This window comes from Mycteria americana, chromosome 16 (assembly GCF_035582795.1).
Source record: "Mycteria americana isolate JAX WOST 10 ecotype Jacksonville Zoo and Gardens chromosome 16, USCA_MyAme_1.0, whole genome shotgun sequence".
NCBI classification, from domain to species: domain Eukaryota; kingdom Metazoa; phylum Chordata; class Aves; order Ciconiiformes; family Ciconiidae; genus Mycteria; species Mycteria americana.
In genome coordinates, this window is record NC_134380.1 from 14,561,866 (window position 1) to 14,580,136 (window position 18,271).

The 18,271-nt window shown below is 43.3% G+C and overlaps 2 protein-coding genes across 2 annotated transcripts in view; both read right to left on the reverse strand.

Moving 5' to 3' along the window:
* FASN (fatty acid synthase) overlaps positions 1–3,578 on the reverse strand; it is a 51,772-nt gene extending 48,194 nt beyond the window's left edge. The window contains exon 1 of the mRNA XM_075519180.1: positions 3,352–3,578. The gene's annotated coding sequence lies outside the window, so the exon portion shown is untranslated. The remainder of the gene's footprint in view (positions 1–3,351) is intronic.
* A 3,128-nt stretch (positions 3,579–6,706) lies between these two features.
* Positions 6,707–18,271, reverse strand: part of CCDC57 (coiled-coil domain containing 57) — a 40,015-nt gene continuing 28,450 nt past the window's right edge. Inside the window, exons 12-14 of the mRNA XM_075518668.1 lie at positions 15,606–15,728; positions 15,016–15,238; positions 6,707–7,600 (exon numbers count right to left, since the gene is read on the reverse strand). Of these exons, the coding sequence (XP_075374783.1) occupies positions 7,377–7,600; positions 15,016–15,238; positions 15,606–15,728 (570 nt within the window). The 3' untranslated portion in view covers positions 6,707–7,376. The remainder of the gene's footprint in view (positions 7,601–15,015; positions 15,239–15,605; positions 15,729–18,271) is intronic.

An 18,271-nucleotide genomic window follows, 5' to 3' on the forward strand; every position in this document is an offset into this window, starting at 1 on the left:
TATTGTGTTATTTTTACTATATTAGAGACTCCTTTTTTTCTGTAGAGCACTTTTAGACTCTACACAGTACACTGACAGTTCTTGAAGTATAGGACCTAGCACAGATCAAAAAAGAAAACTATTTCTACAGCTGTTTTACAGGAGATTGGACTACAGCAAATATACAGAAGAGACTGTTCCTACTCCATTTGATGAGCAAGGTGAACAAAAGCAACAGGTCAAAAGAGGAGACAAAGAAGATAAAGAGGGACAAACAGGATTCTCTGGTTTCTTAAGACTGTATTTTGTTGGATCCAGCCAGACACCTAACATCCTTTTTCCTCTGTTTACCCCACAGTTTTGCTTGAATTGAATTCTGTGAATTCTTCCTAAACAGTTTGCATTTTTAACTGATGGGAGAAGGGGGAGAAGCAACCTCCCCCCCCCCCCCCCCCCCAACATATCAGTCCAATAGACACCTCAGTTAAGCACAAACTACCACCTCACTGGATTTACACAATATTTTTGGCAATGATATTGTGTTGCTGACTCATTCACTTTGTGACTGGTAATAACCAACAATCCCTTCTGGTATTATTGACTAGTTACAACTTTCATCACTTTATACCTGTGCTCTGGTTATCTACCTCCCACATTAGCCACTTGACAAGGTTGGTTTGTTTATTGATGCCGGTTCTTTTCTCCACTCATGTTATACCTTTTTAACCTTGTTCTCTATGTAGTGGATACCTATTGGTATCACATTAGCTTAACACTATTATCAAACTTACTCTTAAGTTGAAATACTGTTCTCCACTGCATTTAAAAAAGTTGTTTTTCAGTACCTCACTAATCCAGCACCAATAATGAATTAAGAAGTATTAATCACCATTTTCCAACATCCCTAGCAGCTGCACATTGTTCCCCCCCCCCCCCCCCCATAATTTTATCTACTGTTTCCCTACAAAAATATCTCTGTGCCCATTAAGCTTGTAAGCTTTTAGAGGGCGAAAGACAAAGAAAGACATAAAAAAAGAAAAATAAAAGAGTGAAGGTAAAATTTTATTTCTTCTCCCACTCGTACCTGAGTTGCCCACCACCAAAAAGAATACGTTTCTTATTCTGCTGTACCTGTGTCCAACTAAAGTTCAGTGAGGAACGGAGGGGGAGAGGGAAGGAAGAAAAAACTGTTTGCAAAGAAACAGCAAATAAAGCCAAACCTTATCTTGCCTGATGCACAGTTCTCTTTCCTAGACAGGAGCACATAGCTTATATTTATTTCACTGTTATTTTGATGGCTGTCATCACAGCGGAGCAGAATCCTCAAAGCCAACTCTGCTACTGTTTCTAGGCAGTCCAAACCTTGATCTTTTTTGGAGCTCCCATTATTGTAAAACAAAACATCCTTGACTCCTCCATAGCCTCCTTCAGCACAGATATTGACAAAAGGATTGCTTTCCTAGTTTTTCCAGTATGACTACAGCATAATCCAGGTTTCCTAATCTCTGATTATAATTTCTAAAATTTGTAATTAAAATTGTCATTACATAGGAACTTCACTTGTAAAGAGCTATAATGCCTGCCCCCCCCCCCCCCAAATCTTTAAAAAAGTAGAGGCAAACACAGGCTGCTTTTCATTTCTTGAAGGCATTTGGCTACCATCAATCTGTGTGCTATAGCTTTGATTTAACAAAGACCTTTTAACTGTCTCTTTCTGTTTCAAGGCTGGATTTGTCCCATTGACCACAAGACAAATGAGAAATGGTAGTGTGTTGTCATATTTAAAATGCACTACTTAGCAGGAAACACAATCTGGTTCAGAGCTGTTATTTGAGAAAACTAGGTTAGATTTTGCTCATGGAATCAACACAGCTCTGTTGATTCCCAAATGGTCAGAACTGATTTGTACAACAATTTAAGTCCTCAGTATCACTACATCATTTGTAAAATATCTGTTCATAACTGCCCTCCACATAGGGGCCTCATCCTCTGAATTCACCTGCTAAATGCAGCCTTTCACAATGTACTATTATTTTCAGTTTGTTTCAAGAAGCAGAGAGGCTGCAGGAAAAGGTGAACCCTTTGCTCATGTGGCTTGAGGCTTTCCCCCCCTTTTGTTTTTTAAGGCAAGGCATGCTCCAAACCCCCCAACACCGCTCTCCAAAAGAGTATGCCAGTTAACATACACAGCTTTAACACTGCCTGTTTCAATTTAAGCATCCGAATAAAGCTTTCAGCTAGGAAAATACACATTCGATATCTCAAAAGGCCCTATGCCAGGGAAGGAATGTGGAATAAAAACTAAATAGGAGCAAAACCAGCACAAGAGAGAAGATGATCGCCATGTTCCTGCCAGAATCACATCATCAAATCCAGACTGGTGCACGATCAATGGGTTACTTCATGTGGGCGGCTGTTTTACATGGAAGTGGAAAAAAGAAGTTTAGCAGTATATGCAGCACCTTTTTTGAGATGGTTTCCTAGTACCTATTGACAACTCACCTTTCGCAATAGCGAACGCTGAGTCTCCTCCCTTACAAGTTCCCTCAGCCTGCCACGCTAGTGCCTTTACGCCAACCCGTGACACCGCAGGGGAGCGCAGCGCCGTCGCCCCGCTGCCCGGACAGAGGAGCCCATTCAGCCCCGGCGCCCGCCCCACACAGCCCGGGGCTCCGCGCCCGAGCTGCGGCAGCACGGGACCGCCGAGGCCGCCCAGCCCCGCGGCGGGCGCTGCTGGCTCCGCACCGGGCGCGGCCCCTCGCCACCCGCGGAGCCTCGCCGCCACGCTGGGGAACGGCACGCCGACGCTCGGGAGAACGGCAGGAAGGCTCCTGCCGTCGGGCGCGCGCGAGGGCTGCAGGCAGCGGTGTCCCTGGCCGGGTCCCCGGGCGCGCCCCGGCGCCCCCCCCAGCCCGCCCGGACCGGCGGCGAGGGGTCGCGGCGGCAGGGTCCCCGCCCGCCGCCAAGATGGCCGAGCGCCGGCACCACAATGCAGCCGCTCAGCCTCCCTCCGCGCCGCCTCGCCGGGCGGGCGGAGCGGGGGGCTGCGGCTCGGTAACTAGCCGCCGACCCGACAGGGACCCAGCTCGGCACGGCCGCGCTGGGCCACAGGAGAGCGGCCCGCGGCAACAGGGCGCGGCAACCACGCCGCCGGGGCGCAGAACCTTCTGGTCGCGGGGGCCAGGCCCACAGGGCCCGGCCGAGTCTGCGAACCCCCCGCCACTCGCCCAGCGAGGCGCGGGCGCAGCCCCGCACGGCGGAGAGGGCAAGATGGAGCCTCCCCGGCGCGCCCGCCGGGCGCAGCGGCCCGCGGAGGCGGCAGCGGAGGCCGCCACTCTCCCGGCCGCGCCGCATCCGCTGTCCCGCCAGTACCTGCACAGGGGCGGAAGGCTTTGTGCCGGGAAGACTCTAGCGTGAGCTCAGCGCCGCGGCGGGCTCTGCGGGTGGACGCGGGCTCTGCGGGTAGACGCGGGCTCTGCGCACAGCCGATGCTCCGCGCTCTCCTCACTGTCTCCCTCTAGCTCCCACCGCTATTTAAGCAGCCGCCACCTCCGGCGGCCACGCCACATGGGCTGACAGTTTACTCCTCGCCGCGGTCCAATGAGAGCCGGGGCAGGGCCACCCGGAGCCGGCCCCGGGGTGATGCCAGCCTCTGCCCGCCGGAGCCTCTCCGCGGTAGGAGGGGGCCCTGGCCAGGCCGGGGCGGGGCGGACCCGGGCGGGCCCCCGTGCCCGCGGCACCGGGCCAAGCTCTCCCGCCCCGCCCTGCACTGGAAGCCGTGGAAGGCCGGGCGCTGCGGGGGGCGCCTGGCTTCGGGCCGGCCTGGCCGGGGGCGAGGCAGCGCCGACGCACCGCGGGCGCGGGCCTCTTCGTGCCCCTTTCCCACCTCCCCGCGGGTGCGGACACTGGGGGGCTACTGCCGCGCCGCGCCGGCACCATGGCTCGGCGAGAGACGCGGAGGCTCGGCGGGCGCCGGGCCAGGCGGGGCCGGACGGCCGAGCTCCCGCGCGCGCCCGCGGCGCACAAAGGGAAGGGACGCGGGGCTGGACGCGCAATCCCGGGCCGGCACCCAATCCGGAGGCGGGAGCGTGTGGGCGGGGGCGCGGCCCTGCCAATCGCGGGGCCCGTGGGGCGTTGCTAAGCGATAAGGCGATGCGGTGACGGCTGAGGGGACGGCCGGGGCCGCCGGCGGAGCGGGCAGCACCCGTCGCTTTTCGGAGGCGGCGGTCGTTCACCCCGGCGGAGCGCGGTCCCGGGGTTACCACAGGGCAGCGCGCACGCCGGCCAGGGATGCGCTGCCCCGTGCTCGGGCCCGTCGCGCCGCCGTGCCTGGCGGCAAGGAGCGGGTCCGGAGGCGGGGGGCGGGCCGCCGCAGGGGGCGGGCCGCCGCGCTCCCGCGAGCGCCAGAGACTCGCTCCCCGCCGTGCCCCTGCTGCGCCCACCGTTCCAACGGGCGGAAACGAGGAAGATCGTTCTGCACGCAGGCGCCTTTTATCCACTTTCTCTACACTCCTTAAATTACAGCAAAATAGTAAACGAATTCGAATTTTGTTCTGTATTACCTACGACTGCTACTCCAACACAAAGCCATCCTGCCTTTCGGTCGGCCAACGTGGGCCCGGACGGCGGGACGCAGAAAGCCCCTACCCCCTCTCTCGCCTGTGGGGAGAAAACGCTTCGCCCAGAGGTCCCGTTCCCATCAGTGCTCGCCACTGCTGCCAGAGTTGCGCTACAGTACTGCTGCTGCGCAATACGGCCCGGTTATGACCTTCTCTGGGCAGAACTTTTGCCTTTATCCATATACTCCTCAATACTATAATAGGTTTTTATCCCTTAGTAACAACACCAATCAACAATTTACTCTGTTTTACCTTTTCAGTACTTCGTGATCAGCTGGAATTCTCTTTTTTATAGGCTCTCTTTTCTTTGTACAATTCAATAGCAACCACAGCACTACCTGGCCACCACTCTTTCTCATCCAGTTTTTAAGAATCAATGCCCAATTTGTTTAGTATTTTGGTCATAAGAGAAATATATGAGAATTTTCCCCCTGTATTTAGTACATACTTAGCACAACCTCCCCACACAGGATCCAAGCAATTTGTTCATGTTATTTATCGTTATTATGCATACTTTGTTAATTTTCAGCATACTTATATGCTATATTTCAGCATACTTATATGCTATATTCTTAGAGTTACTCCAAAGCAAATGTTCAATGATGGAACTACTTTTTTTCTATCACAAGTAAAACAAACCAAAACAATCAAGGGCTATCATCTTCCCTTACCTACAGTTGCCTTAAGGAAACCTGTTTCTCAGGGAAACTGAATAAATTAAAGTTGCGTTTCTGGCAAGAGTTCTGCATGACCAGGCATGCCAGGTGACGTACTGGGGGTGGGGAACCAAACAACCACAAAAAACCCCCAAACCCCTCAAACAAGCAAACAAAAAGCCTAAAAACCTGCAAAGAAACCTACACAAAGGCATTTCTGAAGTGTGTAGCCCGTAAGCTTATATCCATGATGTAAGCAATAGAGAGTAATGTTTTCCAGGCTCAGGTGCAGTGTTACAAAGATTATGGAACAAAAACTGCTCTTTTTCTAAGGGCACACTGCTTTTAGCACCTGTAAATGCACAGAATCTCATAACACTAAAATATTGTGCATCTCCACAGTTCAATATTAAACATGGAATTGGAAATAAAATATTACTTTTCAGGATAATCTACAGCTATTAAAACCTGTTGAATTTACACACTGTGTTCTAGAAACCACCAGTAAGAGCTGTAACTGGTGTGATCTGGGCCAAAATTCCTGTACTTGTTAGAAACCACTATGCTTTGAGCTACAGAAAGAGCTCATTCAGGGCCTGGTTCAAGGGAATGCATCATGTTGTTCTAGCTCATGAACAATGTTAAATGTTGAATCCAAGGACAGGATTTTCAAGTAATTAAATGATTTAGGAATAAGCTCACAAGGTCTCTCAGGCCTCATATTGGCTTGGTAACATCTCAATGAAATTTACTGCAGATTTAGCATCTGATTATAATATCATAGCAACTTGGCACTGAAGCAAAACATTTTCAGCAGGGAGTAGAAAAAAATTATTCAAATTCTCAAAATGATTACTACCACATTGTCAGATGCCAAAGAGAGCAGCTGTTTGCAAAGAGTACCAGGAAAGCATTTCTAAAAAGAAAAGTGCTACAGAAAAAAGGCACTCGTGTATAAGTAGCTCTCTTCATTAATCATGTTTAGATTTTATATGTTTTTAGCAGCAACTGAGAAGTAGTATTCACTTCAGTGATACCACTCACAGAATCACAGAATCACTTAGGTTGGAAGGGACATCTTGAGATCACCTAGTCCAATCCCTCTACTCAAGGAGGGTCAGCTGGAACAGGTTGCCCAGGACCATGTCTAGCTGCGTTTTGAGTATCTCCACAGATGGAGAGTCCACAACCTCTCTAGGCAATCTGTTCCAGCGCTTGACCATCCTCATAGTAAAAAAGGTCTTTCTTGTGTTTTTCATGTGTATTTCCTTTACTTACAGTAAAGTTCATCACTTTAATAGCCCAAGACAGCTCAGCATTACTGGAAATCTTGCAAAAATACACCGATTACTTGTTTCAATGTCCTGGCGTGTCCACAACTATGTAGATATCCCTCATTACATCACAACTCATTCAAATAATGAATTTTCTTTTAGTTTCATCTGTTCTAAGACTTACTTCTTACAATGCTTCTGTATGATTCTAACTGTTGCTAATGAACATGTTTTTCACTGCTTTAAACTCTATGCAATCTCTTGTTAAAGAAAAATATAATTACTGGTGTGACAATAGAAATTTGATTTTATACTCTTTTCATGCTGTCTGAACAAGTGGAAAGAGCTACAGAAGATGAGAAACAATACAGATTCAGGTGTAATCTTTTCAACCCCCTTTCTTTCAAGTAGAATGATAGCTGCACGGGATTAATGGTTACATTGTTAATTATAAGAAAACAGTAGGTTGAGGCATCCCCCTTCTAGGCTTAAATCCCATCTACAGTTTCTCAACAAAATATTTGCTGAAGACCTGCAAGCCCTGCCTAAAGGCACAAGGCTTTACATATGTATTAACTGGGCATTTCTAAATCCATGATGCAAGCAATATTTAACATATATAATTAAAATAAATCAGTATTAACAGTGAAGACTGTAATCTCATAATGTACACAGATTAACCCTTTATTTTAGGGTGCACAGTATGAAACAGGGTATTTGTTCTGTCTTTGGGCTGCAAACATCCCAACTCAACATACAAAAATGAAGCTGACATTTAGATCTGATTTATGTATTTCAAAGTGAGTTAATAGCAAGTGTGTACCTGGAACTTGCTGCCAACAAAGAAATCAGTCTTTAATATTATAGTTGCGGATTTTTGCCACATTAGAAGAGATTTTTGATTTTATGGGATGAGCACAAGATAAATTCCTGGATTTTAACTTCTGCTGAACTTCCAGCCTGGTTCCTCTGACTGTCAAATCTGCAGCTGGCATTTCAAGTTCATCCTTGGCTTTGATATTTTGCTGAGATTCTTCAGATCGCTCAGCTGAACGTATAACTTCAAACTCCACTGCTCAAAAAAAGAAATAAAAATACTTTGTAGTTATGTTTGTATTCAATTATGAGACTGGATAGTTGAAGATAAGTGGTTTACTCTTTTTCTCTAAATATATCGCTGCCATAGTGCCACATTGTCGAAGTCTTATACTGAGTGAGTAACAGAACCACTTCTGTACACAGGAGGCACAGAACTGTTCATTAAGGCTTGCTACGCTGATGGTATAATACATCAGCACCTCCTGCTCAATCCTTGCTTCATCTGTACCTGTTCCTTCTCCATTAGCATCAGACTGCTTAAAAGAGGAGAAAGGAAGACAGCTGGAAGATTTGCGTAACTGTTCAAGTCAAGCACTACCTATCTGGTCAGCTGTTTTTAAACATCACATTTTACAAGTTTACCCTTCTCTCCATTGTGAGAGAACATCTGTATCAATCAAGGCAATAGAACACACTGGACAATACGATACAAAGTTAGACCTACCTGTTCCCATATTGTGAAACGGTGACAAAGTAGTTGGCTGCAATAGTTTGATCTGTTTCAAGAAATCACCAGCAGCCACAAAAGCTGCAGCAAAAGGTGTTTGGATACGCATGATCCAAAGGGCTCAAAGGCAATTCTGCGTGCTTGACAAAGCTGCACTACTACCGTTATCTTTGGGGGTTTTTTTTCATCTTCTCTCACAGAGGAAGGCATTTACTGTGGAAATCTTCGGTTTTGTTGTCTAAAATATCTGTGGGTACTAGAGAGGACTAACTCAAAAAGTAATATCTTTGGTTGGTGAACAGGGAGACTGGTCTTAATACCAATGAAGGAGTCCATTCTGCAGTCTCTCACATAATTCTCTGAAAACCACTATCACCAACTAACTGAACTTTAGTCTTATCACAGCTTTCATTAGTTAAGATAAGTAGAATTGGTCAACCACAGTATTCATTGTAAGCTATAGGTAGTATTTACAGGTGCTTGGCTCCAGCCACTTAATCATTATTTTTCAAGGCACTGAGATTTTAACTAGATTTTCTATGGAGAGTCAAAGCAGACAGCAGAAGTAGCCATAACATCCTTGCGATAACACATGCTACAGCATTCTGTACTAGTTGAATTTTTTGAGCATGACAGGCTTCAGTCCAAGGTACTATTCAATCACAGAGCAAGAACAAGAGGCACGTGAATTGACAAAGAGAAGTTATTAGTAGGATAAGGTAAATTTTCATAGTCATCAGAACATGGTAGAAAGTCCAAACAAAATTCTACATGGAAGGAAATAAAAAATATTATCGAATTATGGAATTAGTTAATCTATTGAGGGTTTATAGCTCTATGCAAAGCATGACACTGTGGCTAGTGTCTAAACATGACACTTTTCAAAATAATTTTCATGTTCAGGCTTAGCTTGAACCAGCTCTTCAGTCATGCGCATGCAATCTCTTGCACTGAGTCAGCTTGGTGGCATTTGTTATTATGGGTGGCAAAAGCTCAGTGGACTCTTGCGCTACTGATGTGAAATCATGTTGTTCAGCTTGCTACCTAGTGGTTACCTACAGATGTAGAAGATATGAAGAAGGATACTTGAGCCCATGGAAGACCTTTGGGGGCATATTTTCCTGCCTAGAAAAAGGACTTCAATCATTATAGTGCATTACCCTAAACCTCTGCCACATCTGGCAGATAATAAAGCAGAATTTCACAACATCAACAGTTTAGAACAGTGCAGGCAGCAGTGTCTGAAAGGTACTGGATACAGCTTCAAAGATTATTTTGCTTGAACAGGAGCCGCAGCAGAATGAGAATACCTCTTCTTTGTGGCTTAAATAGCAGCAATGAGCAGATCCATAAATAGCACACAGTCAACACTGCTTACAGACAGTCTGTTTTCTGAAATACTTCCTCACTTTTGAAGGGTCTTTTGTATTCAGCCAAGGGGATGACTTCCAGAAATAATGTGGGAGGCCCTAATCCTGTAGATCCAAAGGCAAAGTAACCAAGCACCAATGCATCACATGCATCCCTTCCTCTGAAGTCTTCTGTATGCTTGTCTCTTGACATTAGTAGAGACACTACAGTTGTAACTAGTAAAGGCTACTTAGTTAGGTATTTGGAACAACAACGCAGAACATAAGCATTCTATATGGCTATTGTAAAGTTTCGGACTGTCAAAAATCTGTGTTAACACAGAAATTTAAAACCATGAAATTGCAAACTTGTAAGGTCAGTTGTACAAAATAGAAGAAGGCAAAGAACCAATACCCCAGAATTAGAAATGGAGTGAGATATCCTAAGAGGACACTGAATAAGGACCTTCGTATGTTACTGGTTCTGCTTGGGACTGTTCACATGTGTGAAGGACCTTGAATGAAATCAGCATGAATATGCACCGTGCAGTAAAATTTAAATGCAGTAGCTTGGTTTTCACAAACACACAATGAAAAAGCACACCTAATTTACAAGCCTGTAACTTACTTTCAGAAGTGACCTTGGAAACAAGAGCTAGTAAGATCATAGTTAAGAGCCTAAACTGCTTTTGAAAATGGACCTGTTTAGTGTATTGAAATGCTTAACATATCTTCTGTTTGATGTGTGTTAACTACAGTCAGAAATTAATATTCACAGATTTTTTTCTTTTTTCAGAACTAAAGAGATACAGGTAAACATGTTGTATGAGCAAACTGAAATTTCCCCAGATGGAAAATTTCACTTAAGAAACTTGTCGCTAGATATTTGCTTATGCCTCACTGTGTTTCTGAAGGAACACCAACTCAAGCAAGTTCCTATTCAGGAGAAGAACATTTAAGTGAAGAAAATGTAACTAGGGGATTAGTTAATATTTGTGAAACACTTCAAAGATGAAGTTTTATGTAACACAGAAAAGAAATCATGAGTCTTTGTCTGATTGGAGCCAGAATGAAGCCAGAGCCAGAGTGCTCTTTTCTGTTTGTTAATATTTTACCAGATTCTTTCTCTGGCCAGCTTTTTACCCACATGGATTGCTCTTAGAACTGTCAGTGATGTCAAAGCTGTTGAAATTCTGTCTAGTGTGGAAACACTTAAGATAACTTTTGATCCATAAAGTGTAGAATTTCAGACCACAGAGCTTTGCAAGTAACAGTAACAATGAGAATTATAGTAAAAGAAACTCCCCTATCTAAGTTCAAGTAGCAAACCATAAAAGTTACTTTGCTTCAAAGCAGTTCAGTCTCATTCTTTGTTAGGCTACAATGTAAACTCAAATTAATATGCCCAGGACGCAGTTCTGAGTATCTGGGGCCGTGGGGTTTCTCAAAATGTACAGCGGGACCATTCACCAAAACTGCAGTGCTCCTCTAGCACGGAAAATACAAAGTGTCATCTATCCCAAAAGTGTATAAAAGAAGTGACGAGTGGGGACACTCTAAGTGCAGACACAGCTTGCCTTATGCTCTTATTCCCTCTGCACTGACCCCAGCCTCTGTTGACCCAAGGAGATAGAGCTGGTCAGGAGCTTTTCACATGGTACCACAAAGCACCCTTCACAGTATTGGCTTCTCTCTACATGCAGTCTTACAGTCAAACTTTAATAGGTGATGTTTGCCTTTCTTTCCAGAAAAACTACTAAGTGTCTCCAATAGCAAGTAAAAACTTTATTAAGCTAAATTACTTGAAGAAAAATAAATTCCAGTTTTCTAATTGTTTTACAAAGCTTCCCCTCCTCCTGCCTAACATTTATTCTAAAATCAAAAAAGGCCTATAGCCCACAGATGAACCGAGAAACCTTGCAGCATGCATAGAGGCTAATCACACAGTTATACACGTGTCATGGTTTTCACAGGAAAGCATACCACTCTTTTGACAAGCAACTTTCCTTTGAGGATGGCCTGTCATCAGCCTTCAAGACACGCGTGATATGGATCACCAAGTGAAGTCTCCCACCTGCTCTCAACCTCTGGGATAGGGCATATAAAAAGGAAAGAACTACAGAAGCGTATTTCTTACTAGTACAGCCAATGTATGTAACGCTGATGCTTTTAATACCATCATGGCTTGTACCTGTCTACCTCTGTAGCAGGATCTTTTTCTTTCAATAATACAGAACAATAAAAACACCTGAACAAGGAACCTGTGTTCCTTCTAAACCCTTTCTCTCTACTTATCTGCAGAATTAACATACAAATTGTTAAATCCATCTTGTTCCTACAGTACAAACTAAAAATCAGCAGGTAGAGTAAGGAGAAAGAAAATTAAAGTATCTCATAGCCTTCTGACTTGCTTGGAAGCTTCCACAAGTTCTGAATTCGATGGTGAAATGAATAAAGTATGTAACAGCCCACTTCAGTAATTCAGTGTTAGCATGTAGTCATAAACACTCCAAAACACATTGAGTTTTTGAATTGTGTCATATGCTGGAAATACAGCAAATTGCAGGGCTAACTTGACTTGCCAACCATTTTAAGTCCCAATAGGCTGTTTTGTACGTGAAAAAAAATGAATGAAGCTGTTCCACAGGTTCAGAAAAATCATTCCCACACTACAGTTTCACCAGAAATGTTTCTGTTTCACCAGAAATGCCCATAAAACACAGCTACTGGTGTGACAGATTTGTACAGAGTTGAACTTGTAAAATAAATGTTTGAATAGGCAAACTAACTTGTCTGCTTTGTCGCAAATAATTTTTTGTTACTGAGCTTTCGAGTCTGTATGTCACTTGTATGTGAAAGCCCAGTACTGAGTCACTCTGTCTTAATGACGGTTCTATCCACTGTAACCATGTGTTTCATGAACGTATGACATTCAAGTGAGTGGTTTTAAACAGGAAAGATTGAATTAATTTTCCATAGCTCAGGCATGAAAAATAATGCAAGCCTCTGCTAAAAATCAGAAGCAGAACTCCTTGAAAATGTTGTATATTCTGCTCTGAGGTGACGTTCTTCCAAAAAATAAAGATTTTGCTTTCACAATCTTGTTTTCTGAAATGCAGAATTCAGTCTAGTAGAATTAAGGATACCATTTGGATGGTTTCCTGGAGGAGAAAGCTAAGCAACATAAAAGAGTTTTTAGAAGTCCTATTCTTGCAATGCAGTATTTCAGGGCCTGTATGTTTGAGTAAGAAGCTCTGCTCAAGCGTTCTTAGGGAAAACCTGGACGCAGAGATCAAATTAAAGTTGTTCTCAGGAAAATAGCACCCCTTATTGATGTTTCACTTGTTTCACGTTGGCAGCATCATCTTTCCCTTTTGCTATTCTCTAGATCCCCAAAAATCTACAGTAACTTTTGCAACGGTGGCTGGAAATTTCTAGACGTTAAGAAACTGATGTCCTTGTAAGGCTGCCAGTGGTGTTGCATCACGCATACAGCAGCATGAAACTGCATGGCACTATCAGTAATGTTTCAAAGACATCCTTTTGCTTATCCTGCCAACATAGGTCTGACCTGAAACACTCTTCCTATTTCAGTCCCAGCCCCACAAAAAAAGCACATGAACCATGACTGTCAGCACTATGTCCATTCCAGTCCTACAGGTCTGTCAATGCCCATGACTTTGTCCCTGCAATGCACTGCTGTTGTGAATAAATACACTTATAACACAGTCTTCATTTTGAAAGCCCTTTTAAATGTTTTTTTCTCTTGTGTGCTGCTAAAGACGGTTCATAGCATCTATACACTGGTTTAAAAATAGATGTAATGTAGGTTGCAAAGGACCTCTGGGTGAAATGTCACAGTGCTTATCACTCCCTGCTCAGAATGTATCTTGACACAACTTGTGTCCATTGCCTCTTTTCTTTTCCCTGTGCACCTCTAAGTGTCTGGCTCTGTCTTTGCCAAAATCCCTCACTGGGTAGTTACAAAGCAGCAATCAGACCACCCACTGACTCTTTCTTTTCCACACTGAACAATGCAGCTCTCTAAACCTCTTCTCACCTAACGTGTTCCAGCGCCCTAGCCATCTTAGTGACTCTCCATTGGACTCCAGTTTGTCAATCCTTTGTACCAGAGGGCCCAAAACTGGACCCAGTACTCCAGATGTGGCCTCACAAGTACCAAATAGAGGGGAACAAATAATTTCCCTTAACCTGGTGGTTGCATTCTTGCTCCTGCAGTCTGGTATGGAGTTAACGGCATATGAGTATCTGTGTGATGGTAACAGGTCACTATTAATATAAAGCTCATTTGAGAAGGCTAAATGGCTGCCATATTACTCCACAGCTGCCATCAGATCTCAGGAATAATGATGATGATAAAAATAATAATATCAAAACCAAAAAAAGCAAACAACCCACACAATCCCAACAGCCTTGCAAGAAATAATTTATTGAATGCTATGCCTCTCATTAAAAAATAAAAATCACCTTTACTTGGAACATTCTGAAGAAATGCTTGCCTGTCTATTTATAAAGACCTTTAATAAAGAAGAGTCTACAATCCTTCTGGGGAACATACTCCATTATTACCCATCCTTAAAGTTGTTCCAGTATTATAATTCAAGGCCAATACTTTTTGTCCCATCCTCAGCAGATGTTAGAACAGTTTTCCAAAGTTTTGCTGACGAAGGATTACCTCATGAACAGGCCGAGAGTTTGGGAGATGTAACATTCATCTGCAATACACTGCTCAACATAATGGCTACCATTAAAAAGTTCCTTTACAATTTGCCTGTGAAGAGGCCACACTTTACTGCACATATCGTACAAATGGTGCTCCTGCTAAAATTTCCAAGAACATGTGATGCTTTTTGTAGAAGTATAACATTGATTAACGTGCAGTCTACGACCTAGTTTTTACATTCTCTCATCCTAACCCTGACAGTGTCTGACATGTAAGATCAGGTCAGGATGCAGTCTCACATGTAAGAATTTGTGTCTGCTTTTATTTGTTTATGTTCCAACTTGTTGCACTGGACTATAAAATTCTAGTGAATGACCATACCTAGTTCACTGTGTGCTCATAGCATATATCACATTATGCCCATGACCTCACTTTTGGCCTTTAGGTCTTAGCACACTAAGCCGTATTGTAGCTATTAACCTGCCACAAAAGTAATGATTAAGCAAGGATTTGCCAAATTACAATTTGATCTAGCAGTCACTTGGCAACACACGAAGTGTGCAATTTTCAGACAGACACTTTCATATCTGTCCCAGATAAGGTTTAGACTATGTCAAAACAGAAGGTTATTTGCATTTTCCAGGATTATTTAATAAAAGAGGAGAAGCATTTGCAACTATAGCATTAAAACCAGAGAGCTATATAGGCATTCATCTTAATTCTTACTTCTGCTGGCAACAGTGAAATTCCCTTCAAGTAACTCATTAGATCTTCAGATTCTGCTTACAGGGCTGTAACAACAGTAGCAGTCATGTAAAAAATTTAGCGGAAGGGGGCAGAATGCACTACCGTGCTTCCATTCTTCTAGAAGAGTCAAATACTGTGACTACTTTACAAAGCATGCTTACCTTGGTCAGTGTGCTTTCGAGGACTGAAAATAGAAGGGCTTGATCCCATTTCTAAAGTCTGCCAAATACCTTGGCAGAAATTATGTGCTCTAGCTGAAGAAAGCTGGACCTGCTGGGCTTGACTAGGATTCTGCCTGCGTGGCTGACTTTGAACGATCTTTGAGGATGTATCTGCCTTTCGTTGCTCTGGCCCATGATTTTCAACACAGAAATCTAGCTGAGCCTGTTCAAATTCAAACACAATCTTAAGAGATACATACTTTTCACATCAAAGACATCTGAAAATGGGTTAAATCTCATAGTGGTATCTTGGTCTTGGAAAGATAGAAGGTTTCAGCAAGAGGCAAGACAAAAGAAAATTATTATTTTTAATTTCGAAAGGTGGTACAAGAAGATTAATTACAACATCATGAAAGTGATTGAGAAATCCTAGTTTATTAAGTCTTAACAAATACTATTTTGTACAGGAACAATGCGTAACTTAAAAAAATACATATATTTTTAAGTCTTCCAGGAGATGACTGTTGAGCAACTGCAATTGAAAAATCCAACTGAAGGCAAATTACACTGATGATAAAACTGCACTGTACCTCAGTGGATGGTAATTCTGTTTCTTCCCCACAGCTGCTTGGAGCTTCTTCCTCCTTTAAGGTAGGGCAGGCAATTAGAGAAGAGACCCTTGAGGCATGCTGTTGCTTTGCATACCGGAGCTCCTAATATGAAATATTACATTAACACAAATAACTCATGGTCTCTAGAAATAATCTGTTTATTGCTCAGTTTGTTGTTACACTGCTAGATTTAAAATAATCAGTTATACATAATATTACACAAAATGATGTTCCCTTCAGATCAACAGGGCCAAACTACCCTCCTAATAAACCTCTTACTAAATCTGTTCAAAATCTATATTTCTTGCTGCTGTTACTATCACCCTGCTTGGTACTCAAGTTTATATTGTCAGGGTCATTCTTCACTTTTGCCTTTTCCCATGATTAAATTACAGAAGAAAATCTCCCAAAGAAGTCCTAAAAAACTGAATAAATCAGCTATGGAAAAGTAATTTGTCAGCAACTAAAAAAACCTAATTACCCCACAAAGTTTCACCAACTTTCAACACGTAGCAATTAAAGTGAGACTTGATGAAAAGCAAACTGCTTCAGCCCTGTCAAAGGAGATGAAAATAAACATCAAAGTCTTTTGCTATATATTTAAGACTAAAGAAACAAAACATGAGCCCATCATATAAAGTAACTTGACATTGAAATTCCTGTAGGTATGATAGCAATGAATTCTCTCAGTTTTTGGTAAGGATGATGATCTTGAACACAGGAGCAAATGTAGCCTGGCTAGTAAGAGTGACTACGTAGAAGAAAACCACCCAAACTAGAATAGCAGTGTTTGGAAGCTCAACCTGGAGCTCGGCTTCAGTGCAGGAGCTGAAGCCTCAGCAGGTATGTTCTGGGTAAAGAGCAGCCTGGAATGAGACTACTGAAGATGAGCAGCTTGGATATAAGAAGGACTATCCTTCTTTCTAGTCTGGACAAATTCCAGCAGTAACAGAGATGATCCCGAAGGTTCCAGAGCTGGAAAGATCCTCAGTGATAGCCACTTCAACCATGACCTCCAAGCAACTCATGAGCTGAAGAGGTTGGACTACTATTCCTGGAATTTAGCACTCCATCTGGAAACTCACAGTCAAATGCTACCTCTCCAAGAGCCATGGACACATTGTACTTTAAAAAAAATCTATTCATTCTTACAAAAACAAGAACATCTAATGATTTTAAAAAGAACATGGCAGACACCAGATGTCAGAAAAACAGCAGACACAGTACCTAGCTCATTAAAAATAAGGCAAGGGAAGACTGGGATGGATGGGCAATGAATATTCATTGCTCTCAATTTAAGTGCCAGCTAAGTTCTAGGAGGAGCTGTAAAAGAAAGAAAAACTGAAGAGGTGGAGAAGAAAAAAAAAAACAGTAAAAAATGTGGTTTTGAATTGTGGCAATTTTGCCCAGATCTGGAAATCGCCTTTACGTACGTTTAATATAAGCATTTAGCTAATCCTTTTCAGACCTTGATCCAAGCAGTGCACAGATGAAACAAGCTGGCTACAAAAGGTCTACTCAAATGCTTTGCTAGACCCTGATCTCCTTTGTAAAAATTATTCTTGGTGTTAGAGTTTAAGAGCTTAAGAAACAGTTCACTGAACTGAAAGTTCAAGCGAACAAAGGATGCCAAGTTTGTGACTTTAAGTTAATAAGATGTTCGCAAGCATCCTGAACAAATTATATATCCACAAACACACTGAGGCATTCCATAGCAAGTTCACCTGTGGCAGACCACGTTCCAGGCTTCCTGCACACTTTAACAGCTACCTCACCTATTTCCTTCTGAAACCCCACAAGAAGGAGATCAGAATCATATGCTCAGGACTGTCATCTAGGAGCAGAGTTGACCTTTTCACCTTGGCGTTTTACAAGAAGTTTAAGATCTCCTGCTCCAGAAGCAGCCTATACCACTGTCCTATAAGATGTATCATTGATATGCCAGTGAGACTATTTATTTAATGCTCCCCGATTCTTTTCTCTGAGGATCTTCCCCATGCTACAACGAGATGTTAATAGTTCTCGTGACAGCGCTGCTGTGACAGCTCTTGATCAGGTCCTCAGACTGTCAATGAAGAGTTGCAAAACAGTGCTGCATTCCCAGACCCGTTCTCACAGAGCTCGAATAATTTGAGCCTTACTAGTCCTAACTAGTATTTTTGATGCCCTCACTAATACTTTTGATGTCAAAAGAACTTGATCAGATAAATTTGGTAAAACACCAGATTCTCCAGCTCACATTGCACTTACCTGACTGACCTGTTATAGTTCTCAATTTCTATTGCCTTAGACTATCTGCCATACCTAAGGAAGAATAACTCTCCATTAGCTCCATAAAGGTACACCAGATGGCATTCTCAGTTTATCACTGTCTGATGGATGGTTTACAATGTTTGCTCACACTGCAACCTTTAAAACTTCTTCATTGACTAATGGGCAGTAAAGAACAGGGGCTTATTTTCACTCAAGCAGTCTGTTCAGATTCGGTTCTGATTAACAGCACAGCCTTTTGGACTTCAGGCAACCTTTCTCTATCAAACATGAGTGCCCCTCCTGTTGGATATCTTCTGCTAGGAAGAAGCTAAGAGAAATTCAAGCACCTGTGATAGGACATCCAAACACAGAGTTCTTCCCCACAAGGTTCC